Consider the following 25576-nt stretch of genomic DNA (forward strand, 5'->3'; position numbering starts at 1 on the left):
GAGAAACGAAAGAATGGTAAGGACTGAAAAAACGGTATGAGTGTATTGATGTGAAGTAAAGATACGCAGGACAAGCGGCTTAAATAAGAGGGCGAGGGCGGCGGATCAGAATCCTGAATTAAATCCACCTGCTAAATTTGGATCTGAAACAGAATTAGTTAATAAATAAGACCATAAATACCGTGGCAAGGGCAAGAGTAGGGAGCTGATCCTTGAATATGAAGATGAAATTAAATTAAAATGTGTAAACTAAAACGCAAGCGAAGTAAGCTGTAGATCTGACGCACGGGCTGAGAAAGACCGGAATGCTGCTCCTACCCAAATTACAGTAGAGGAAGCACTGCCGTTACGAATACACACATTGGAATACAGGCAGGCAGATGCTAGTAAAGCTAGGGGCACTCTTGTACCGTTCTACAAGCTAGAATACGCTTGTACGGGTGGCTAAACTCTTACTCAAGAGACGTAGGCACTATAGGCACCTTGAATGGGCCTATTACGGGAGTTAATAAGGCCTAGGCTAGGACTCAAATACAGTCGGCAATTGACTCTAAAATATGGGTATAGTTAACCGAATTGGAAGCCGAATTATGAATATTCAAGCCTAATCACTAATAGGGGAGTATTAGAAATATGTGCATAGATTAGTGTTAATGAACTAGGCTTACCGTAAGCCAGGCCTATATCACCGGCCAGTTGGCCTGTATGCTTGTAATTAATTGATTGTTCTAATCTATTACTTGGGTTACCCTGACTTTGACTATTATCTACTTATAGGTACTACTTTGGCTTATTCGCTGACTTAATGGTCCTAACAAGGTAGCGCCATGGCCCTCCCGCTGACATGACAATCCGTTCCTACAGGAGGAGCTCTTGGCCGGGGACGACAAAAGTCATAGCGGAAGATTTAAATTACTTCGACAAAGACTACTCTTTTGCATTTTATAATATGTGGGTAGTGGCTGCAGTCACCGTTTCATCCTTCATCCTTTGTGCTTTCTGAGTAGTTAAGGTTAGGTTATATCATTTACAATCATCTTTTTTCCCTACTACAAGAGCATGATTCATTCCCGCCTATACATCTTTACATCTCCCGAGAAACCCAATCCTTTTTTTCCTTCTTCTCCCTTTTTTCACACACTCATTGAATTTCATTCTTTTATACTGCCTTGACGGAACGATCGTCGTAGATTGAATTATTATTTTTTCAATCCACCTCCGAACCAACACTACACAACTCTGCGATCCAGCAATTCGCGTCAAACATCGTCCATTCTCTTGAAATCAAGACTTGAGTCCACATCGTTACTTCTCCTACGAAGCCCAATTCTACCTCGGCGTTTCCCATCCGACAATTTCTCGTTATGTTACACAGCACGCCCCATTTGTGGGTCATATCGCTTCTTTGCGCCATGGGTGTAGTAGCTACGGGCTCTGCCATCCATCCAAACACAACATCTCTCACTTCCCTCCGGAGCACTGCTAGTCGTCCCGTCTCTTTAGGTGCGGCCGTTTCCAGTATCCGGAGCTCTGCTATCCATCCAAACACAACATCTCTCACTTCCCTCCGGAGCACTGCTAGTCGTCCCGTCTCTTTAGGTGCGGCCGTTTCCAGTATCCGGAGCTCTGCCATCTCGAGCACAATTCCTACCTCTTCCGGTACGAGTCCATCGGGCACGGTGCCCGCCAGCAGCCTTTCCACCTCAAGCGGAAGCTTCTCAAGCCAAAGCCCCCTCACGAGTTCATCGAGCCAAATCACATCAAAAAATGACACAGCTACTGTCTTTGGTTCATCGTCGAAATCCTTGCCATCGGGCTTGTCGACAGGGTCTCAATCATCAACTGGATCTCAGCCAGCAACCACGTTAGCCTCAGCAACTACATCTCAATCAGCGTCATCCGGATCGTCCTCATCTTCCTTGCGGTCTTCTTCCATTTCAACAGGACCAATTATAACGACCGTGACTACAAGTGGAAGTACCCAAATCTTGACTCTCCTACCCTCTAGCATCACATCGCCTCCAACTCTTGTCATAAATTGGAGTACGGTGATACCTACTACAACATCTGGAGTGTCGTCGGCAACTCATGATTCACATGGATGGCCAATTATTCCCGCTGTTAATTGTTGGTTCTGTCCTCCAAGTGGAGGTGTTGGAGGTATTGGCTTTGTTATTCCCGGCATCACAGGTCCTGGCATCCTGCCTCCTCCCCCGCCTGGAGTCGAACCGCCTCCAGGATTCTCGTCAAACATGCCATCTATTACGTTGGATTCGGCTGGGGATCCTACTTATGAATCAACAGAGCCTACTAGCCAGCCTACCAATTCTGCCTCTACAAATACAAAATCGTCGTCGAGCTCCTGTACCAGCACTACCACCGGATATGATTTATACGTTACCTGCACTTCAGTCACAAGTACGGCGCTATTGACATCATTCGGTTCGGCAAGCTGTGAAACGTCCAAGGTTACAACAACGGGATGCGATGTGACAACGACGGCTTCAACAACAACCGTGGGTGCTTGTCCTTTGAGCGCATCAGCAAGTATCAGCGCAGTATACCTCAGTGAGCGTGCCGCCGCTGGCACAGTCGTTTCGGGAACAACATACCCATTGGCTCTGTGGCCAACAGAGGATTCAGTCTCGTCGTCCCTCGCTGTTCCCACCTCTGGAAGTTCATCTGGAAGTTTATCTGGAAGTTCGGCGTCTAGCACCTCGAGTGTTGCATCTACTTTAGCGACCTCAACATCTAGAAGTCCTTTGTCCTCTGCACCACTATTAACAACGCCACCACCAACGCCACCGCCAACAACAACAACAACAAGTACTGCACCAACCGGCCCCACAGGATTCCATCTCGTCGCGCTTAGGTGCAGCGCGGCCACCTGCAAAGATACACTTGAGATTGTCCCATCCGCCCAGGATTCATGTGGCACAATAGCCCAAAACCAGAAGGCCTGGTGGGGAGGAGCGTTCCCTCATCCTGCCGAGGAACAAACCGAGTCCGCTGCCGATCAGATCCCACCTTTCTCGGTACTTAAGGATAGCAACGACTTTGACCTCATCTATGCATTTGGAAATGACTTTTCCGCGGATCTTTGCGGGCTGCCAAAGCTTAACTTTACTTTTACGCAAAGCAGTAGTACACAATGGAGTAAGAAATGTGTCCTTTCTATACAGGGACAGAAAGTGATTGCTAACGACTGTTTCAATAGCTTGGTTGGACACGGATAATAACTCCGGGACCTGCTACGATAATACTGGATCCCAGGCTTCGACTTGTAGTCACAGCGACTTAACGTACACAGCACAGGAACTATTGGTCTGTGTACAACCGAATAACCCAAGTTACTGCGCTAGCGTCAGCGTATAAGCCTGCCGCCGCTTCCCCCACGTCCTTCGATTATATGGCCATATGGATAGAAGTTATGCAGTTCGAGACAGAAAAAGGTTAGATCAGTCTGTAATGACCGATGAAAGATGGGGAGCCATTTCTAGAAGCTAGATTTCAATTTTTAGGTCACTCTTGGTTAGGATAGAAGAAAGCGGCTACTGTGGTTTTCTAGGTTGGGTTCTAGGCGATGGTCGGACTAGGCGATGCTCACACTAAGCTGTGCTCGTATCTATATAGAACATTTGCAAAACGTTTTCTAAATGATTGTGGCGCCCTAATAAACATCACTGGCATAGTTTATGCTTTATATACAGACCCCGGCCGTCGTGCCAATTGATCCAAAATTATGACCTTCTTGCACGTATCGTACCTGGCAGTTATTCCCTGCAGGCTCCTTAGCATCTAAAGCCCTACAACTTTTTCTTCGAACTCTACTCGCATCTAGATTCGACAATAAAATTGCAGACAAGCATGTAGCATTTCCAATTTCCCATAGCCGCTGCCAATATTTCATGCGATTTACACTTTGCCTTCGGGAAGGATGGAGAGTTTCGGCTTAGGCGCGTTTAATATCTTGCGCTCCCGCTAATATCTATGTACACCGAAATCTGGGGTCGATTCAACATAATTGAACACTATTGATTCTCCTAGCCCTTCTTAGACCCGCTACTCGTTTATATTTATTTCTTAGTAGTTTCCAAAGATGGCCAAGTCATTCTCCAAGTCATTCTCCAAGTCATTCTCCTAGATTGTAGTCATTGCCTTTACTCGCCAAGTCTACGGCTAGCAGTTTAATGGATATATATCCCCTTACGAAACGCTGGGCTTAAGTAATGGCTGTTTTGTAGCCGCGAATACCACAATTTCTTCCTGTCTAGCATGGCTGCCGCGATATGCTAGAATAGAGTATGTTTATCTAAATTCAAACTCACAGACTGGATCACTTACACATGGCTCTTAGAGGTGCATGCGTCAAGATTCTACCTAGCGAGCAACTTAGCACTCCTTGCGAGAGCTCCTGTATAGCTGCTCTGCAAAAACTTCGGACGTCTATCTCGGGAGCATGCACAAAGTCTTTAGACGTGATGGTTCTAAACTCTGTCGCTTATCCACGTAAGTTGTCGACGGACTGTTAAGTTCGCCCTCCAAATAAAGCATCGAAGCTAATTGTTCTGTTGCTAGCGACATTTTTGGCTGATCGCTATCTGCACACCTCGAGTCTTTCATGTCTCAAAGATAAGTGAGTCCTCAAGAATGCAAATTCTATTGTCCTCAGAAATGGTTCTGAACTTTTATATCAGGTCTTCCGGTAAATATTGTGACATTGTTGTGTCTAAGTAGGCTAACCAGACCAGCTATACAGACACCTCTTACTGTGTAAAAGCAGTGGGCAGTATCGCATCTTACCCTGGATATAAAACCTCCACGTTAGTAACAACTTTTGCTTGCCCTGCAACCGCGACCGTCTTTGTTCCCAGTCCCGTGGCGACGGCTACTTTGAATCCGACTACTTCTGGTACTACTATCAACTACTATCTCTACGAGAATACCTTTGATGCTACTTTAAGATCAACAGATCTGGCCGTAGCAAATTCATACGATGACTGGGCGCAATATACTGATGTTACTTTCCAAGAATTGATAGAGTGGAACCCGAGTCTGCAATTGGGGTATTACGTGCTGCAATTTGGGAATAGTTATTATATCCAAAAGTGGTAGACTAGACAAAAGTATTGGCAATATATGAAATACCCCTCGGAAACTCCCTTTTAATGAGTCCATGTTCAGTACCTCGTACTGACTTTGTTTCTTTCCTTTAGCAAATATTACTTATCTACTCGCCTACTGCGTACCGGCAAACCTTACGCGGATACCGGCGACTTTAGTCCAGCCCTTAGATTGTACCTGCTATACTAATTTCCGTGCTCAAGATAAAGGTACCCACGAGCCTTACCATTTATTGATTTGGTACATCCAAGACTAACTTTCTACAGCCAACTTTAACTGCTCTATGATCCCCGATATCCTTGGTATATCCAGCAACAGCCGGTCAGCTTTAACCCATGGATTGGATCCTTATGCGACACTGGTATCTGGAGCCAACTGACAAATGACGGCTACGGGCAGCTCTGCGTGGAAGCGAAATCCGGCTTTCCTACTACTACTACTAAACCCAGCTCGACTTTAACCTCAACTGCGACTGCAACTACATCAACCTTAGCTGCACCAACTCAACCCGGCGCTTCCGAGGACTGCGTGAAGTGGCATGAGGTGGTGAGAACACTTCGCAGCCTGCCTCGACCTCGGTTCGCTCACGTGATGACCGACATGGCGACTATTCTCAACAGCTAGCTGTGGTTGTCGGAAAAAACCGCAACCGACACCTTCTAGAATAGAGCTCCTGGAACCGCGCGCTTCTGAGCTTCTTCAGTCTGGCTCTGTACTTTTGGCACGACTACCGTCATCGACTTCGGCTTCGGAGGCAGTTGAACCGGCATCCCCCAGCAAGACAATTAAATCTACACCGCGTCAGAATAAACTGGCCGTCTATTTCCACAATGAAAGCAATGGGTTTCGGCTCGAAGTTTGTACTTGGTTGGAACTTGGTGGCAACCACGAGTAACCGGGAGTCCCAAGTAGCCAATCGGCACCAGCGGTGGTTGGGGCACGCCAGCTTACTAAGCCAACAACAACACTCACCAGTGGGTGACGAAACTCGCGAACCACCCGAATATTAGCTGGTACACCAAAATCTACTATTATTACAGTTATTTCTACAAGTATTACCACTGTGCGCTCTTAATAGCCTTTCCACCTATTTTAACTAGTAAGTCGCATCGCCTAGGCATATCTACGATACACGCGCGAATCTCCTACATTGTAATCCTACTCCATTCATCCTGTAAAGCCTCCTTAAGCTCCTCTATTGAGTTCCACACTCTCCGCCGGATCCTTTACTTAAGAATATTACAAACAGCTTCTATAGAGTTAAGGTCAGGGGATTAGGGTAGATAGGTAAAGTTTGTAACCCAATTAGCTTCTTTAAGCCTAGCTACAAGCCCCCTTTTCTTGATCCCGTGAGAGGGGTCTCCATCTTCCTACAAATACCAACTACATAGTAGAGAATGCTCTTTTTGCCGGGCTATATAAATCGCATTAATATATATAGGCAAAAGACGCTCTATATAGTAAATTTGAGTTATAGCATTGCCCTTTGTCTTCACGTCCTTATTACGAGGGCGAGCTGCCTCCTACTCCTAGGTTCTAATAGAAAAATCCTCCGTCGACTCGTACAATGTCCTCCTAAGCTTGCGCGGGAACTCTAGATTTTGAATATAGTCCTTTTCGTCGTTATAGAACTCTAATTTATCTACTTTTGAGTGCCAATTAACCTAGGCTCCAATATAGAGTTTAACTCCTGTTTTCTCCCCTCTTTCATGGATATTATCACAGTTGTAACGGGTTCCTTGTTCCCGTAATATATGCCCCTGGAACATAGAAGAAAGATTAATATATACCTTGTCTGTAAAGAAGATATATTACCAAAAGTCGTCTACCTCTTTGCCTTGGTGTTTAGTACTATATCGCGACCGTTCTCGGAAGTTGTTTTGAGAAATCTTCTTCCGGATATATACCTGTTTATACCTCCGAGCCTTTCTTATATGCTATAACAACTGTCGTTGTAATATACGTTTATGAACGTTAAGATTATAGTATTGAATCTGGGCTTCGTATAGCTGATCTCGGACGGGGTTTTGGGAAGGCGAAATAAAGGCTTGACATTGGTCTTTTGTGACTTTTGATGGCCGGCCGAGCTTAAGTAACCTTTGGCGGCTATGGCGATAGGCAGGAGAGCCAAGTATCTGACGTTCCCGTAACTATCTAATAGCTGTTGTATGGGATGTCTGGGAATGCCGAGTAATCGACAGAAGGAACTTACAGAGGTATTGAGCGTCGTATATATTAAAAAAACGCGTTTTTTTGATAGTATTAGTTTCAAGAGAATGAGTTATATTAGGAGGAGTACTAGGACGAGCCTGCGATCGTGTTAAAGGTGCCATTTTGGTTGTTCTTATAAAGGGGTGGTGTTGTTGTTTTGGGATCAGCTAATATTCGGGTGGTTCGCGAGTTTTGTCACCCACTGGTGACTAGTCTCTGGAAGCTTTCATCCATCAACATCAACAACATAGAGCGTGTCACATATCAATCAGAATGGAGCCGAGGGGCGACGCCAATCGTTGATAATCGTCGATATCATTGCAATGTGTTATGTTCTATATTGAAGTTACGATCTCCTTCGACCACCCACCCGCCATCCTTAGGTCCGAAAAGCACGTCGTCAACATATGTACCGACCGCATCCATCACAACCGAACATCATCCCCGAACTCTCCATCTGCTCCCCAATATACAATGACATGGATAACTAATACATCATCAAAACCGCCTCCGTACGCCTGCGTGGCATGTCCCTCTGGACTTCGCTAATGGTACATGGTCAATCAGATTCAAACATTCCTGCCGCTGGCCGTCCTCACCATCATTAACCCCAAAATGACGTTGTACGGAGCCTAGAGCTTCTAGAATATAGCCAATATCATTCGTCATAGTGTAAGATCTATCGTGTCGGCCATCAGTTGAGATAGATTTGGTATGCTTGGTGATCTCGTTGATAGGTGCTGTTAGGTGTCAGGCTGATAGAGAAACCGGTCAGAGTGGTATGATTCCCAGCCAGCTTCGTAGTATTAGCACCTAGTCATGAGAGTAGGGTCCGACTCTCCGGCATTCCCGCACTTCACTGTCGCTGAGGGGCATGCAAGCACTTACAGAGTTGGGCTCCATCTGACGGATTTTGATGTCCTATCCCGGACAAGGCTTCTAGACCGAACAAGCTAACGTTCAAGGCACCAATGACGAAACGACTGTTTGCCACAGCGCCAACTGTTTGCTTCCTGAACTGAAGAGAGACCAAGCGAGAGAAGTATATTCAGAAAAATCTAAATTTATGATGAGATGAAATTTTCTTAGCTCTTCGATGCGCTGTTGCCACAACGCAGGAAGGTTCACAAGAGGTCCGAATGGCTAGTGTCATAATGGGTGGCCATTTGAACATCGCTACTGAAGTCATCCCGTTGCGTATGGCCTCGGAAAAGAAATATTCCACTGGTATGGATTATCGGCTAATGAAGTCTCATCTGGTTCTTGTCCTCTGGCGGGTCTGGATCCCTCTAAGGTCAAGATACATATCTGCGTGGCACTGCAGTTGTTCTGTGGTTCTTTAAAGCTGTTATTCAATAAAATATGGCCATGATGCTGGTATTCCTCCGGTTTATCCCTGGAATTTTGTCCGTGTTTTGGATATAACTAGGAAACAGCATTGCCAATAACGTATGGACCTCCTGCATCAAGAAACATGCGGTCAGGTGTCAAGAAAAATCAAAAACGCATGGATGGTCCTAGCCCCTGGAATCATGGATATGTTCGCAATTCTCCGCGATGGGCTGTGGCTTGCGAAGCGCATGTCTAACTAAAGAACGGATCGGTGGTGTTTTCTGATGAACAAGGGCTTGAATTGACGCCATCGCTATACGCCGCCCCATACTCATCAGTGCTGATGCTCCCATTAGAGCTTGGGACCCCGGGTCCGCGCGCCTCGTCAAATGCTTGGTCCATATGGGAGAATTCAATCGGGTTCCACGGTGCGTCAGAATTTGCCCATTCCTGGAAGTATCCATTGGATCTTATTGAACCTTGGTCCGAAAGGGCTCTTGATGCAAGGAATGACGGGGACCTTGGGGCCAACCAAACAGCCATGAGGATGGCCAGGGACTCCACGAAGGGCACATAAGGAGCGAAGTGATGTCGTATGTGTGATGGCACGAACAGAAGTTTCCCAGTGACGAATATGGCCAGGATGACACAGAAAGCATTACTAAACAAAGTTAGCACCAGTCAGGGCCACGACTCTAGATGGTTAAGCTTACTCAGTAAGCTCGATCCAATGAATCCACATGAATATTACCATGAAGGTAATATATATGGATATGGAGCTAAAGGTGCATTAGTACAAAATAGCAATTAGTGAAGGAGATAAGCCAGTACGCGTAGTAGACCAATCCACCTTCGTACGGAGGTCGCGAAACCCCTACGAAGGCCAGTGCCGAGCCGATCATGGCACCAGAGGAGACCCGTTTGATTTCGACTTGGTGAGACTCGACGAAACTGCGAAGGAAAGCCGCCATGGTGTATACGGTTGTGATTGCTTGGCACGTCTTCAAAGTCGTAGGAGACAATGTTAGATTTTGCGATTGCCAAACGGAAATATAGAACTCGGCAGTTTTGTGCGCGATAAATTTATCTGGATCCTTTGGTGGTAGTGCCGTCGTTCAATCTTTGCATAAGCTATCGTGATCGATGGAGGTCAAAACTTCCGAGTCTCAGAAGCGGATTGCCATCTGGACACCGAGCACAACTATTTAAGAGATTCCGCAAATCTAGTTGGCTGCAGAGGGAAAACAGGCTCAAGACTCCAGAGCGGAAATCTGTCGTGGGTTTCGTCGGGCAGTAACGCAGTTTACCTGTCTCAGTCACAGCAGGAAGATCTAGCTTCCTAGATACCATTTCCATGATAGCACTGGACAATATCTCGCTACGATATCAACAATTACGCTGTGGCGCAAGTGTTCTTGGGCAGCAAAGCCCAATCTGTAATACTGACAGCGACTACATCCGCGCCGAAATCCCTCGTCATTGGGATCCTTCAAGTGGTGCTTATATCATTGGTAATCCGACCCTGCCTCAGCTCTACTCTGTTTGAAATCAGATTGTAGCCTTGTCAGTTTGCCTTATATTGGCTTGCCAAAATAAACCAATCCACGTCTTGCTCGCCCGGTGAGCGAATGCGACGATTTGTGCCCGACTCAGCCTTGTGGTCAGCCCGCAGCTCAGATAGGGCCCAACCAGTCTGCCCAAGCCAAATCAGATCACCGAGATGGTCACAAGCTCATAACTCCCTGTACAGCTGCATCAAAGGGATGTGTATTTCCGGTTGGGCCCACCATTTGCATTGGCCGTTCGTGCCGGAGTCCTGATATTTTTGTAGAGTTGGAATCTCGTCAGCCTTCTCAGGGCAACACCTTGCACGTGCCCAAGCGGTTGCAGGCAGAGCCTTGTTTAGAGTGTGGGGTCACTGCCCTTGGGCTCTCAGCCGTGTTCGATTGTTACCTTACCAAGTTCTATTTAACTATCTCCGTGTGCCAGGTTATGCACGACAAAGTATTCAGACCTACATCATTGAAGCAGGAATCTTGTTCGTATCAAACCACAGGTCGCTCGTTGTCGAGCTTATCAATGGGTCCTCCTACAGCCCCTGGGGCGTCGGCGGCCTTTCTACACCAGCACTGTTCCCACCATGCCCTCGCGACTTGCTGGGAAATCCTTTTTGTCTCCTTTTGCTGTCTGATGACAACATCTTATGCTCTTCATAATGAGCTTCGAGTTGGTATACCCATCCTGCCATTTCGTGCTCCCTAGTCTGATTTAACTGAGCAGAGTAGTAGTCCACCGAGCAACTGGCATGAAGCCCAAGCTTTTGATCCAGGCCATTTCACTTATATCTTCGATCCTTCACCTGGCTTAATGTTATTTGCATGCATTGTCGAAGGTTGCGCAATCTCATCTTTTGCATATCGACGCCAGGAACTTGACAAATACCAGGCCGCTATTTTCATTTTGGCAATTACTTCGGCTACCATTTCTGGCCTGAGTTTAGGAATCAATCCCGATGTTGTGATGCTTGGACTTATCCCCTGGTCGGTATGCCTTGCAATGGTGTCTAGTACCACCGTGCATTGGTTCTTGAGGCGCTACTTTGGACCACGGCATGCCCAGTTATACTCTTATGCGGTAGCGGAAAAGGGAATGATTATTAAAAGCTAAGATTGCATGTCCCCAGGGCTGGTTATTATTGCGCTCTGTCTGTTTGTCCCACATCTAATAAGGACGATCACTAGGGCAGCTCGGTCAACAACTAGTTGAACGTAAGGACCACCAGTCTGCGTTATCGCGTTTCGTTACCGTATACATAAAACAGGAAAGACAGGGCACCAAAGGACAAGTTGTATACATCCCGCACCGAGGAGCACACCACAAGGAACCAAATATACAATATACTGACCACCGATATCCTTTCTTCGCGGAGTGTCCACCCAGAGTGGATGGGATACTTCCAATACGTTTGTGTTTTTTCACCCATATTTGGGCCATATTCCATAGCCATGGAATAGAGGAAAATCCACATATCATGACCCAGGGACTGGCTCCTGGAGTTATGACACACACGTTACTGCGTCGAGCAGTTCATTTACTTTGTCGTCTTGCATCATTTGGGCTTGTTATGTAGTCTGCATAGAAAATGTTTATTGTTTCCAGGAAGAACGCGGATTTAACAGAGGCGATTAAATTGAAGGCAGCAGGAACGGAAGTACTAGAAGCTTAAAAGCACTGGGAATGGAAAGGTCGTTTAAACGTTAGGACAGCTATCTGTATTTTGAGAGAATATGTAGAGAGGTTATTCAGCTTATATTCGGCAATTTTTATAGTGCATTAAAGAGACAAATGATCCTCCTGTCTATTTGAATTTTGGCAATTTAACATCAGTATTCCCTCGCTTGAAAAGGGATTAAATCAGCGCCCAAGCGATGCAGAATAGGGAAATTGCAGCTTAATGTGAGATAAGGACTTCCTTTATTATGTTATCCTTCGAGTAGATAATATAATCCAAGGGGCAATCCAAAACTCAAAAGAGATGCCGTAGTCTCATAACGCAGAAGTTACAACGGTTATATTAAGTGTAACATGCGCTAGTCTTGAACTATTATTAATTTCAGGATGCCGATTTAGAAACCTGAGGATGGAGTATGAGGCTCTAATAAATACCTCTAGGTCTAGAAACTGCCCTTTTATATAATAGAATGTGTATCCTGTGACATCTATATCAGCTGGTTAATTAACAGACTGCTTTGCGAGGCCGTTTTTCGAGGAAGGTTCTGCTTATGGTCGTGTGATGTGAAGGCCATTAAAAATACCTCTTTACTTATAGCAATCACACTATGTTGTTGATGAGGCTCTTGTGTGTGATGCTTAAATTTGATCCAATAGCAATGTACATGCTGTGGGAGGGGATGCAGCCGGCGATAAGATGTAGAGCAGCCTCTAATTTGTTGAGAAACGACGTGCCGCATACGCAAGGGTGACAATGCTACCTGTTGCTCACTTCCCCTCTTTCCGAGTCCCAAAGAGATGGATCGCAGTCTGATGTGAACCAGTCCTCATGAATGCCTGACTCCATCTGAAAAAAATTCAAGACGGTTTCGTCGCTGCCTATACCTACCAAAATTCTCACGAGCAGACTTAGATATGGCCGCAGATCCGGTATCCGGCTCTGGAAGTGCTGGCTGCTATACATATTTCAGTGGGCAAAATGAGCCAGGGCTGTACTTAGTCCAGCCGCTCCAGCCTGCCCTGACATATACTTGCGAGTGAGTATAAGAAACAACCATTCTGCCTGTGCAGGGGCTGTTCTCCGGGGTCTATCGCGTGAACTACTTCTGACTGCAGGTGGTCGAAATAGCATTTTTCTTCTCCATGGTCTAAACGGCGGGGCTACAAAGACTTGGCAATCTCCAGAAGATGGACCTGGCAATACCTGGTTCCGAGACCATCTTCCTTCTCTTGTCAAGGATGAGATTCGGGGCACAAATGCCCGTATCTGGACTTTCGGGTATAATGCTAGCGTTTTCTCCTCGGTATCATCTTCATTGGATCTAGGGGACTTTGTGCGGAGTCTCCTAGAGAGTGTTCGGCAAGTGCGAGTTAGATTTGAGGTAATCGACACCCGGCGGCTTGATATACCACGCGCGTATTAATATCTGCTCAGAGTCACCGGATTATATGGATCGCTCATTCCATGGGAGGAATTGTTGCCAAGATGGTAAACTCTACGAACAGTTCAAGACATATCCATCGAACTGATCGAACCTGACAGTGTATGCTAACTTTTAGCCTTCCTTATAGGCATTGATCGAAGCGAAGCTTGACGCCTTGTATACGCCAATATTTGACGCAACCGTGGGCATCATATTTCTCGCAACACCTCATAAAGGTTCTTCCACCGCGAACTTTGGCTCTATTGTTGCCAGTGTTGCGCGCTTAAGCATGATATTCAAACCTAACACACGATTGATCCGAAGGCTAGAGCGCTATAATGACTTTTTGAGCGAAAAGTCGCACCAGTTTTCCAAAATTTGCTCTAGACTCAAGATATTCAGCTTCTACGAGACTTGCGAAATGAATCGCATCATGGTATCCTCACAAGTCTTGATCCCCAGACTCTAAGAGTTTCTTAATTGACGAGTTACAGGTGGTACCAAAGGATTCAGCCGTGATAGGTTTGAACAACGAGGTTTCCATGCCCCTTAACGGCGATCACCGGAGCATTGCCCAGATGCACAACTTCACTCGTGGAGATTGTCACCTGTTTCAGAAGGTTGTCTGCGAACTGGTGGCTCAGACCGCCCCCGAGACTTGTAAGTTAACAATGAGAGTCACGGTGGTTCTGTATCAGCCTGTGAGCTCCTCACTCACTCCGTGCAATCTCTAGGTCCTTCTGATGGTCTTACGGAGGACGTTCCCGAAGGCTTCGTGCGTTGCGTGATAAATTCATACAATGGCTCTAAACAGTTGACTGCTCTTTATCCAGAGCATACCACCATAGAGAAGCTGTGCGAGTCAGCAGTTCCGAGGAGATGGTATCGTCCAAATACCATTACAGGACTTCATAGGCCCTTTGATCACGAACAGATTCCATGGTACACGGATAGTATCCCAGCGATAACGTCCAGTGGTCCCTCGACTTATGACTTTAACAATCTGAGAATCAACAAAGACGAGCCCGTCATAGAATTCTTCTCAAAAGCTCTCAGTGACTGTACGTTCTTACCAATACTAGCGCATTCGGCGAGAATTGCCACATGAAATTTTGAAGCTCACGTTCATGCAGACTGTTCTATGTCAGTCCATGAACCACACGTTCGAAATAACGGAAAGCTGAAAGCAGAGCTCGGGGCATTCAGGAGAGATCAGTTGTCTCCAAGCCAGAGCATGCCAAATTTCCCATGCATACACGTCAGTGATAGCCTTGCAATATCTTTCCATAGAACGGTGCGAATTCCGGACGATGGAGGGAGCTACCCGGCACCCAATAGTCTCGGCGCGTTACCACTTTTGCCTGTCAGTAAAATAAAGGACAAACTTCCAAGAAATGCAGTCGAGAAAGGAGGCATTGTCGTACCGTTGTATGGTACGTGTGTCCTCTAGTCATTATTGATTGCCCAGTTACGAACTGACAAACTGAATTTTTCATTAGATATGGAGGCTATGAAAATAAACTTCCATGTATACGGCTCGGATATGTTTGCACCAGAAGCAAAATATGCCATTCGAGTATTTATTGGTGGGGTTAATGGCCTGTCCGGAGAGCCTGTTAAAGCTAACATGGCAACTGTATTAAAGAGGCTGAATGGTATCGAGCGAACACAGGACTACCTCTACGTTCGCGGTGGCGACAACCCAGCACAGCAATGGCTGGATGGAGTGTCGATTGCTCCTGGCTTCGTCAGACAATTCGTTGCCGCCCAGCCCTTATCACCAGAAACAATTGAACATCAAGTTACGGGCCTGGCAACAGTGGGAGGTATCCAAATCGAAATAATACCACAACTACAACTGGGACGATTCCAGCTGATGCGCCGAGACCACCACCCATCAGATTTGCAATATTATGGCGAGCGTACCAGGGCAGACTGGCAACACCCGCAGAGATTCGAGTCCTGCTCAGACCTTGAAATCCCGTTGCAAACGCGTATACATGCTCGGGCGCGTGGGGGGCCCTCTAGGAAGAGGACGCTTCTCGACGAGCTGGATTGGGTAAAATCGTCCCAAAGGAAGCGGAGAACCGTAGAGTTTCAGCTCTGGCCACCTCCTCCTTCAAGAGCATTCCGAGTAACGGTCCGGTGTCTATATCCACGCAAACAAGAACTGTGGCTATCTGTCTTCCCGGAGACAACTCTAGGCTTTGTAGCAGCCCAAGCAGCTCACGCGCTATGTCTACAACCAGAGATGTGGACCTTTTATATACGTAGTCAGTCTTCAGATCGCCGGACGTTTTCCAATGACAGGACCACTTTGCAGCGCGCGGATGTTAGACCAGGACAGGTATTACTTCTTGAGCGGCAAATGTTCGTAGGGGGAGGAACGAAGTCAGATTATTCACCGCTCCTCGACGTTGGAGCGGGGGGGAAAATCAGGCAACGCATTGTGCCAGACGAAGAGGACCCTCGATCCTGGAACGTCAACGATGCTTGTCTTATCAGTGTCCAGATTGTGAATGCAGAGTCATTCAGAATAATGACTGGTTTAGAGCCACCACCGTGCCCGATTTCATTCGACGACTACTTGAAAAGAGGCATTCCCTTTACACCGAGCTGCTCTAAGGGACAGGCTGAGTTGAGCTTTGGGCTTGCTAGCATCAAGCCGGCCAAGAAAATGCTGCCACCTGTTAAGAGTGCTGGTATCGGAGGAACTCCCTCGAACCAAAAGATCCCTGGCTATTGCGACAACTGCGTGGTAAACTGGGCGAGCTATCGGTGGGTCATTTTCAACTTAGTCTGTGTTGCCCGGCGTGAACTCGCGGTGCATCGCTAATAGCTTCTCTCCTAGGCTACTTCCGTGTCGCCATCTAATATGTGCAAACTGCGGTGTTGACTTTACTCAGGATGACATAAACGGAGTCTTGGTGCACGAAGGGGATTGCACGGTTTGTTCCACGGCCGTTTTGAACATAGACTGGCTGAAACGAGAGCCTGTCGCTACCGACCAGGTCACCGATGACCGAGACCCGTTCAAGAGTGTTGTTTCCATTCAACCTCTGGTTAATGCATCAACGAACACTTTTAAAATCGATATTAAATCGGAAGAAGAGGGATATGAAAGCCAGCCCAATGGCTCTGAGTACAAGTATGAGGTGCCTGGTGCTTTCCTAGATTCCGACTCGGAAGATAACGTTTTCTGTCCTCTAATGTAACTGAGTTGTGCCACTCAAGATAGGGGGAATTCAAGATACAGGCTACCTGATGCAGACATCGACCTAGCCTTCCAGCTAGCGATCTTACAACATTGTAACGAATATAGTAGCTAGTGTGCTATCTCTAGCCTGCCAGTTAATATATTCCAGTCCCTCGAGCATGAAACGCGAGCTGCTTGGTGTTACACACTGGGTTCTCAAGGCCAGCTTACCTCTAATTGTCTCATTTCATTTCCGAAATCTGGATGAGTGATTCGCAGGTGAGTGTTGCAGGGTTGTAAGATCGTTCACGTATAGAATATATTGGAATATACAATAACTAAACAAGTGATAAGCTGCTACTTATAAATGAGAGTCTTATATTATGTGCTAGGACTGGAGGATGTTATATGCTAGAACTAGAGTGGATTGGATATAAACGTTTTTAGATTGAAGCGACTTACTCCTAAAGCTCGAAAGTATATATTTTAAATCCTGCCTCTTTATTACTTATCCATATATATAATTGAATTCTCTTTCTTATGCGAGAACAACTTCGTGCACTAGCGCCTCCGACTCACAACCCCATCTAGCTTAATCATTCTCCTGAAATCCCTGAAAGGACCTCCTATTCTTAAGTACAAAAGTGATCTTAAACTCGGGTCCTCACGAACCGCTATCTCTATCTGCGAGAGGAACTATAGTTCAATACCTATTAATTACGTGACCGACGCCCTGCCCTCGATCTATTACCCGTCAACTCAAACTATAACGTGATTTTTTGTAGTACGGGGGTAATATAATAGCATTCAAACATTCCTGTATAAGTGCTCCCTCATTTCCTCAAGCCCTGCTTGCGATCTCGTTCCCAGCCCAGATGACCCTTCTTGGGTCCTCAGGGTTTCCCCCCATGTACTTCAATCCTTATAGTTTCTCTTATGATCGTATAATTCTTTAATGCGGGCAGTGCATCTCGAAAATCCTGCTGACCCTAAAAGGCCAGTACGGCCGGCGTCGCGGTTGGATCAGGGAATAATTATACATTTGGGATCTTCTAGTGTGGAGTAGTCTTCTTGGAGCGGAGCAAATATGAGATAGGACTGATCCCACGATTATATATTCTCAAGTTCACGTCCGGTACATTCTTCACTCATCGGGCATTTGTAGCCACGGGTGTTCCAGTAGCTCCTTAGCCGTCTTCCTGTCTTCCGGCATCCACTGAAGCATCTTACTGATGAAGTCGAAAAAGGCTTTTTTATCGTCGCCTTCGAGAGCAGTCACTGTACCCTCTAGATTTAAGTCGCCAGGAATAAGGTCTTTGTGCAGGAATACACCTATAATAGAAGATTAGGCACTATTATAAAAGATTTGGGAATAACTCACCGTCGGAGTCGAAATAGGGGCCTCTATAAAACTCCATCGCATTATTACAAAGCTCGCCGGCAGGATTTTCCATTTCAGGTTCCCAGTTCCATTTGCCTCCCTGCCCTCCCCTGTCAAGGAGCTCTTTCGGTGGAGGCCCCAGCAGTGCAATCATCTGCGCAAGATGTGCTTTGCAATCATACTCACCTTGGTTGGATCTAATATTAGTAAACAATTCTTTATTTTCCATCATATTCCAAATCTGTTTTTGTATTATGTTAGAGATGCTTAATCATATATATGAAATGAGAAATGTACCAGTACGCCGAGGTTCCAAATATCTGCGCTATAGGACCATCCTGCACCTAAAATAACTTCTGGAGCGCAATAGTGATCAGGCTGAATGGGGTGAACCATTGGTTGGGGACCATCTCCGGGCTGTGCGAGTCCGAAGTCTGAAACTTTTGGGAGTATGTAGAAGGATCGAAGGGGACCAAAATTATTGTGTGATAGGTATATTGATCGACCATCTCTGGTTTTTCGAGGCATTGGGTATGTGGGCTGTGCCTGAGCGAAGTCGCGGAGCACAGATGGGTCCTCAAATCCGACTAAGATATTGTCTAGCTTGAGATCTTGATTTACTAGGTAAGCTCTCACATATATTGAGGGCTGAGTGCAGTATCGGATTACCTGTATGTACGATATGACACTCAGAGTGGAGATAATCCAGGGCCCTTAAAAGAAGGCCCAAGTATCCTTTAACAAGCTCAATGGTGAGCCTGTCATTTTTGCACCGTCGCTGAAACATCCAAAGAGGCTCTCTCATAGGCTCATATACTAAGCATACATGGGTGCCATCTGGTCCCACTGCCTCGAAGCTATCAATGATACTCCTCACGTAAGGAAAGCCTTCATGCGACGGATTTTGATTGGAAATACGCCGAGAGATATTTAACTCGTGCTCTGCAGCATTCCTAGTGGCATATCTGTATGTGCCGACCTTTACAGCCACATATCGGTCAGGCTGCCACCACCAACTATAAAACTGTTAGACTGTAGATACCTATATTTAGCATATATATGATACTTACCGTTTGACATCTCGAGCTAGCCATACGGTCGAGCTGCAACCCCACCCAAGTTTTGCTATCATCTCATATCTGTTGTTGAAGAGTTGCCCCGGGTCCACTGGATAATAGCCCTTTGGATCGTAATTTGGGGATGTCTCTTCCTCGACTGGAACATCAAGTGGGAGAATTATAGGACCTGCCATTGATGTTGAAGTTGTCGTGGTATAGTTTCTTGCTGACTTAGTAGCCGCTCGTTGAAAGTTCCTAAACGAACGCCGTATGGGAGGTTTACGAATTGACATCATCATCTAATTATGGCGTTGTTTTGTAACGATCGTTGGCAAACTGCGGCCGAAAACGCGAAGGCTGAAGTTGAAGGAACTGTCGTACGAGTAGGTGACTGTACCGAGTGTTGGCACATACTGTAAACGCCTCAAGTTTAGCGAACGCAGGCATCAACAATTACGGGTATGCGTCCGATCCCTTCATGTTATTTTTTACCTAGGATCCTAGAACCATGATATGGGCCGTCTTTCATAGGATGTTGGGTTCCACTACAACTCAAGTTAAAACTCAGTGCTATGGTTATGCGAGATTGGTTTACTGAAGCCTAGTAGTATCTACCCTGGCCACAAGATCGGGTGAATCGGGTGTATGGAAGAATAGGAGTGGTATCCAATGCGGACAGTGGTTTATACCCCTCAAACAGTCCTGTATGTTGGATATGTTGGAGTGAGCCTAACTCCCCGCACCAGGGCGCAGATGAGCGACGAACTTGGGGTAAGCCGCCAACGCATTGCGTCTCCATCACTCAGGTAACTAAGGCCTCCACCTCGCCTTGAGAGAAAATTACGGTAGATTATCCTCTAATAGTCTAATTTTGATGTTAAGAGAAATAGTGTACATAATCTGAACAGTCGGGCTGTCGTGAACCATTGCGAGTCACTTCGTGCAGTTACAGCTCGACTCTCTTGCGTTTTGGCAGCCTCTAGTCAAGATTAGCGCTTCTCCGGTTTCTCCGTATGTTCCTTGCCCTCGATGCCCCAGGTACCAACAAGATCCATTGCTCTACCGGGAGTAGGATCGATAAGTCTCTCATCCTCTAAAGTTGCAGCTAAGCAATGCCATGCATCTCTTCCACCACCCCATCTCAAAACATCAGTTTTCAGCCTTTCTCCCGAGCTTCTACTGATCGAACCGTTGTTATTTCCGGAATCGAAAACCTTTTGCCAGACACGTCGGGCAATAGCTCGGTCGAAGAGATAGCTATAATAGGTGCCACCATATGTAAATAAATGTCCGAAAAAGCCTTGCCACCTAGTACCTGGTGGATCGACGGGTAGCTTGGAGTATTTTGCTTGTAGTTCGTGAAATATCCTGGTACTGTCGAAAGAGGGATCCAGAGCCTTAGAGGAGTGGAGTTCCTGATCGAGTAGCGAGAGGTTGATTTGGTTATCAATGTCGAACGCCTCGAATTTCTTGTTAAATGCCAACTGCTCAGCGACCATCTCATACGGAAGGGGTTCGTCGGTTTCGTAATGCCGAGCGAAAAGGGACAGGACGTTCTGATCCACAGCAAAATGCTCCATCAGCACTGACGGGAATTCAGCAAAATCGCTGACGACTCTTGTTCCTGACAGGTTTTGGAAATCTGTTCGGCCGAGGATGGAATGGATAGCATGACCCATCTCATGGAATAAAGTTATAACTTCTGAAAGGCTGAGGAGGACTGGTCGCCTAGAGCCAGGCGTCTGTGCAAAATCGCAAATCAAAGCAATGGTGGGAAGTTGCATTACACCTCCCGGATGGCCCTCTTTGGAAATAGCCATCCCATCGTTAGCAGCCTCTTCGGCAGAAGCGAAAATAGGATCGGCCGCGGAATGTGCTTCCTTGATCTCTTCATCGCCAATCCATCGTGAGCAACGGAGAGTGAAATGTGCTGGATTTGGTGACTTTCCTGGGCGAGCAAATAGGTCACAGTACAAGACAGCAACGTGGCCATCCTGGTCTGATACTACGTCAAGCCGGCGGACATCAGGATTCCATGCCTCTCCTGGTTGAGTCTCCTTCGGCACAAGTCTGATCCCATAGAGACGTGAAAATAATCTTGATAGCCCTTGCATGACTGTGCCAAGAGAGAAATAGGACGACAGAAAATCAGGTGTCCGGTTCTTCGAGCGCATTGACTCGAGTATTTTGGCAGTATAATAATCCTTATCCCAGGGCTCAATAACTGCTCCATCTATATGAGTTTTACGCTCCTTCATAGCTTGGACCTGCTCAAATTGTAGTGATAAAGCATCAATGTTTTGAGAGGATAATTGGTTTAGGAATTTAAGCACACTTTGTGGCTGTCCCGCCATCTTATCTTCAAGAGCTAAATGACCGTAGCTATCATATCCGACAAGCTTTGCCAATTCTGCCCTCTTCTGCAACAAAGTCTCGAGCTTGTTCACAGTTGAACGGGATGCTGTGCGGCTAGCCATGAAGATCTCTTTTCTCACCTCAGGGTCCTTGACAGTACGCAGAGCAGTGATAGCAGGTTCCCCAACCGTTGGCAAAATGATCATTCCCAACCTCTTGAAGTTGCTGATAAAGAGGGGGTCAACTCCTTCTAGCTGGGAGCTTCGGAAAGGCAAAAAATGCTTCTCTGGTGCCATCGAGTCTGTGTAACTCAGCCCAACATCGGAGATTTCCTGGGACAGAGACACGAAGCGGTCCCGCCGGTTTTTGGAAAGATCTATTCCAGACTTGGCGAAATCTCGTTCTAAAATCCGAGCCACCATTCGTTCCTGCTCGCCCCAGGGAGCATCTTTATCTTTCATAGCGATTGTTAACTGCTCAGCCAGCCCTGTTGTAGTATTGAGAACATTCATGTACTCGTACATGGTGTTATAAGCCCTCGCAGCAGCCATTTGGATTTCCGGGTTTGGATGCGTAGCTCGAACAAAGTCCGAGAGGTCTATCACACGGCATAGCAAGTCGCTCAGTCTGTCCAACTGGCGCACAACCTGGTGGTACTCTTCTCGTGTTTTGGCGGCCAGCACCTTCTCAACTATCCGTTGTGCCTTCCTCAGACTTGTGTGTGCAAATCTTTGGAATCCATCAGCGCTGGTCAGATATCTGTTCTGAACGAGCCCGCTATTCCGACCATTATGAGTTCTCGAGGATTGGGAAAAGTCCTTCCAGAAGCCGGGTGAGTCGAACATCTGGCGGAGCGTTCGGTCGTCATGCTGGGCGTCAGGATTGGCAGCTCCTATTAGACTGGAGACGTCCTTGAAGGAGCTGGTTGGGTTTCGTTCGTTATCATAATGGAGAGATGGAGCTATCGAGCTAGTCGAGCGAAGGCGGCGTGCTGGCAATTGGCGGCGGATACATGTCGAGCATATCCATGGCCGAGAAACTGCAGTTTTGAACATATCTCCCACCCATATGTACAAAAGGAAGCTTGTATAAGAAGGTATCTGTGGAGGGTGGTACCACCGAGGTAACTCGATATCGGAATGATATTTTTGTGACGCGCTTATGTAAGTTATGTTATCCTGCATAAACACACCCGACCTCGAACCATCACAAGCTGGATTTTAAGCCTCTTCCCCAACTCCATTGAGCCTCCACATCGACGCCAATTGAGCCATGGCTTCACGATTGTTCTTACGGCAGGCATGTGTAATGTATTCTCCAATTGACTAGATATCAAGCTGACTTTCGCAGGGCTTTGCTCCCGTAGCCACCGGGGTCGTCGTCGCTGGGGTAGCTCTGTTCCCCAAGACTACTTTGCACGCAGAGTCTCCCGAGGGGCCAGAAGTAAGCATGTCCTACTCTATATATAAATACCGGATGATCCTTTCTTACCATTTAGCAGTCCAAAAAGCCAATATATGATGACTTCGAGGATACGCCAGCTGCCCCCACGTCGACCGACCGTTCCACGATCTCGAAGAAGTCAAACCACCCAACACCAACCGATCGTCTAGCCGTTAAAATAGGAAAGACGCGCATGTTCCTACATGCGCACGTCGCGGCAGCTGAAAGCAAAGTGAACGAGGTTATGGATTCAGCGCTGGGTCTAGAGCAGAGCTTTACAAGCACAATCGCTTCCCTAGCACCATCGCCTCAATCCGGGGAGAAACTTTTGCCAGGAGCTTTATACGTGCTTATTGGCGCTATGGCTGGTAGCATTGTTTCTCGAAATCGGAATATTATGTTGAGGGCTGCGGTACCGGTTGCGGTGGGCATCGGGGCGGGGTGGGTTGTGCTGCCCGTTACTATGCGGAATATCTCGGATCTGGTATGGAAATATGAACAGCGGTTCCCGGCGATAGCGGATGGCCACATGAGAACGAGAGAGGGGATTGAGAAGGCATGCAGGATGGTGAAGGTTCATTCCCAGCAAGCTGTTGATATTGTGGATGATAAAGTTAGCTCGGGCCGGGAGGTTGTCGAGGGCTGGGTCAAACAGGGCAAATGAGCGTAACATTTGAGGACGTATTAGATATGCTCTCTGTACAAACAATAGACTTTCTTGTGTGAACTAAAGAGATACATCTTCTCATGTTGTGAATCTACCGCTTGGCAAAACCAAACCAAGTCGGCCGCTTTCGGGATATCCTTATCCGGAAGGAAAAGCTTGCCAGAATTAGAGGACCGAGATATATTGCAGAAATCTCTCTTCAATGCCTCATTACATTTGTCTATTCTTTAACCTCGTAGGACTTTCCATCACACTAGGTGGGGCTATTTTATTCAAGATTCCGGTAGCTCTAGAATTGAGCACTTCATGCTGCTTGTATACCAGTAAACACTTATTAATCTCCAGCACCCGGCTATGCTTCCTCGCGCTCGAGGTATTATATTATAGCGAGCATATATATGGAGATGTGTTTAGTGCCGTTTATTAGAAAACCTAACTCTATCTGTACGAAATCATCTTACGTTTGACTTATAGCCCTTACGTGACAGGCGCTACCACTATCCTCCATTGACTAAGTATAGGAGTAAAGCCCGGCATGTCATTCCAAGCCATTTTCTCATATAACATCCCTTTAAACATGTCTCACGTATCCCGCAAATCACCTGAGAAAACATATCCCCGCTGCTGCTTCCACGTGCCAAGTAACCCTAACTAAATAATAATTCTGTAACGTGGCGAGTTGACCCCATATATTACCCAACGGTATTAAGTTACACAATGACCTATTGCACAATCAACGTGTAACGCTCTTTCATAGTTTGCTTTGTAATACGTAGCACACCCGCTTTATTAATTATTCTCTAAACCCCCATTCTAACACATTTTTCCAAATACGGAGAATACTTTTATCCACCACTCTATACACCCAACGCCAAAGCCGCAACGAGCGCGTCCATAGCTGAGCTATGCGAACTCGCAGTTGCGGGCTCAGTAACCGGCCCACTCCAAACAACACCCATCCTATTTTTCGAATCCCTATTACTCTTCAAAATACTGTCCTTGTTACTCTCTATAAACCCGAGAAACTCATCTTTCGGCCTAACCGTCTGCAGCTTCCCTAAATTCCTCATGAAAATCCCTTTGAACTGCGAACCATCGCCCCCACAGTTCGGCTCACATGGGTCATGCAGAACGCCACTGGAGTTAGAGAGCGCGGATATGGCTGCGGATGCAATGGTTGAGGCGGTTAGGAGGTAGGACGGGTCGCCTGAAGCCGTAGCGAGTTCGACTAGGCCCCCAAGGATGACGCCTTGATTGTACGACCATACAGTTCCGTTATTGGGTTCACAAGACTTGGTGAGGCCATCGTTAATAGTGTTTTTCGAATTTATCATGCCGGTGTTTTCAAACCAGTTCCACTGCTTTAGGGCGATGTTTAAATAGTTGGATTGGTCGTTCGGGAGGCGGTTTGCCAGGTGAGCTGCCACAGAAAGATAGAGCTCGTTGGCGATGGCGTTTACATATGTCTGGGCCTTGTCCCACCATATTCCGCCACAGGGTGTGTTGCCCCCGCCGGACATATCATTGAATATATCCATAGCAGTTTGGAGGTATTCGGTGTTTTTAGTTACGTCGTAGGCCTGTATCCATCCCAGTGCCCACCACCCTTCGTCATCGTAAAAGCCGTTGAGGAAACCCTTGGTATTGGTGGATTCTGGTACGACGACATTTGACGGGAACACGGGCCCGTAGAAGGTCTCGACATTAAAAGATGCAGTCACTACCTTTTGCATTTGGAGGTTGGCCTTTTGTGCTTGGACAAGGGTGTTGGAGAAGACCTTTTGCACTGTAGGTGCCACACTCGAGTCGACTGCAGCCAAGTCTCCAACGGTGGTCAGACAGTTTGCACTGTTCCACCAGCCAGCGGTTGTCCAGAGTCCAGTGTCGTTGCTATACCATTCTTGCAAGGTGTTGAAAGCAAGCTCCGTCTCGGCGGCGGTGCCAGCTGTGGATGATAGCGTAAAGGGAATTGAAGACAGGAGGACTGAGAACAGTCTAAAAGAGAAGTGCGACAACACCATTATTAATCCAGACCAAGTTGCAGCCTCCGTCCCATTGATGGTGGGAATAGCAGTTGAGACTTCGGAGAATACATGTTGCATCTTGGGCAAATCGCCAGATTATATATACTTCGCCAGCTGGGGGCCACTCGGA

At 46.7% G+C, this 25576-nt stretch overlaps 8 protein-coding genes across 8 annotated transcripts; 4 read left to right on the plus strand and 4 right to left on the minus strand.

The window, feature by feature from the left end:
• Nucleotides 1–1412: 1412 nt before the first annotated feature.
• BP5553_07896 (uncharacterized protein) lies at nt 1413–3375 on the plus strand (the record flags this gene model as incomplete). Its single annotated transcript, XM_032016519.1, has 2 exons — nt 1413–3156; nt 3218–3375. The coding sequence occupies 2 exons, from the start codon at nt 1413–1415 to the stop codon at nt 3373–3375; spliced, it is 1902 nt and encodes a 633-aa protein (XP_031867750.1).
• Nucleotides 3376–4346: 971 nt separating this feature from the next.
• BP5553_07897 (uncharacterized protein) lies at nt 4347–5115 on the plus strand (the record flags this gene model as incomplete). Its single annotated transcript, XM_032016520.1, has 3 exons — nt 4347–4509; nt 4579–4636; nt 4752–5115. 3 exons carry the CDS (start codon nt 4347–4349, stop codon nt 5113–5115), a joined length of 585 nt encoding a protein of 194 aa, XP_031867751.1.
• Nucleotides 5116–8919: 3804 nt separating this feature from the next.
• Nucleotides 8920–9638, minus strand: BP5553_07898 (uncharacterized protein; the record flags this gene model as incomplete). The annotated part of the gene is made up of 3 exons (XM_032016521.1): nt 8920–9328; nt 9381–9446; nt 9499–9638. The coding sequence occupies 3 exons, from the start codon at nt 9636–9638 to the stop codon at nt 8920–8922; spliced, it is 615 nt and encodes a 204-aa protein (XP_031867752.1).
• Nucleotides 9639–12813: 3175 nt separating this feature from the next.
• On the plus strand, nt 12814–16537 carry BP5553_07899 (uncharacterized protein; the record flags this gene model as incomplete). Its single annotated transcript, XM_032016522.1, has 8 exons — nt 12814–12935; nt 13028–13280; nt 13471–13758; nt 13817–13982; nt 14057–14383; nt 14456–14755; nt 14822–16100; nt 16174–16537. 8 exons carry the CDS (start codon nt 12814–12816, stop codon nt 16535–16537), a joined length of 3099 nt encoding a protein of 1032 aa, XP_031867753.1.
• A 1125-nt stretch (nt 16538–17662) lies between these two features.
• On the minus strand, nt 17663–19151 carry BP5553_07900 (CMGC protein kinase; the record flags this gene model as incomplete). The annotated part of the gene is made up of 5 exons (XM_032016523.1): nt 17663–17850; nt 17900–18140; nt 18197–18510; nt 18569–18915; nt 18970–19151. 5 exons carry the CDS (start codon nt 19149–19151, stop codon nt 17663–17665), a joined length of 1272 nt encoding a protein of 423 aa, XP_031867754.1.
• A 795-nt stretch (nt 19152–19946) lies between these two features.
• On the minus strand, nt 19947–22367 carry BP5553_07901 (Mitochondrial intermediate peptidase-like protein; the record flags this gene model as incomplete). Its single annotated transcript, XM_032016524.1, has 1 exon — nt 19947–22367. The coding sequence occupies one exon, from the start codon at nt 22365–22367 to the stop codon at nt 19947–19949; it is 2421 nt and encodes an 806-aa protein (XP_031867755.1).
• A 217-nt stretch (nt 22368–22584) lies between these two features.
• BP5553_07902 (uncharacterized protein) lies at nt 22585–23419 on the plus strand (the record flags this gene model as incomplete). The annotated part of the gene is made up of 3 exons (XM_032016525.1): nt 22585–22617; nt 22663–22755; nt 22814–23419. The coding sequence occupies 3 exons, from the start codon at nt 22585–22587 to the stop codon at nt 23417–23419; spliced, it is 732 nt and encodes a 243-aa protein (XP_031867756.1).
• An 860-nt stretch (nt 23420–24279) lies between these two features.
• BP5553_07903 (Six-hairpin glycosidase) lies at nt 24280–25524 on the minus strand (the record flags this gene model as incomplete). Its single annotated transcript, XM_032016526.1, has 1 exon — nt 24280–25524. The coding sequence occupies one exon, from the start codon at nt 25522–25524 to the stop codon at nt 24280–24282; it is 1245 nt and encodes a 414-aa protein (XP_031867757.1).
• Between the last annotated feature and the right edge of the window lie 52 nt (nt 25525–25576).

This window comes from Venustampulla echinocandica, assembly GCF_003357145.1.
Source record: "Venustampulla echinocandica strain BP 5553 chromosome Unknown scaffold_6, whole genome shotgun sequence".
NCBI lineage: Eukaryota > Fungi > Ascomycota > Leotiomycetes > Helotiales > Pleuroascaceae > Venustampulla > Venustampulla echinocandica.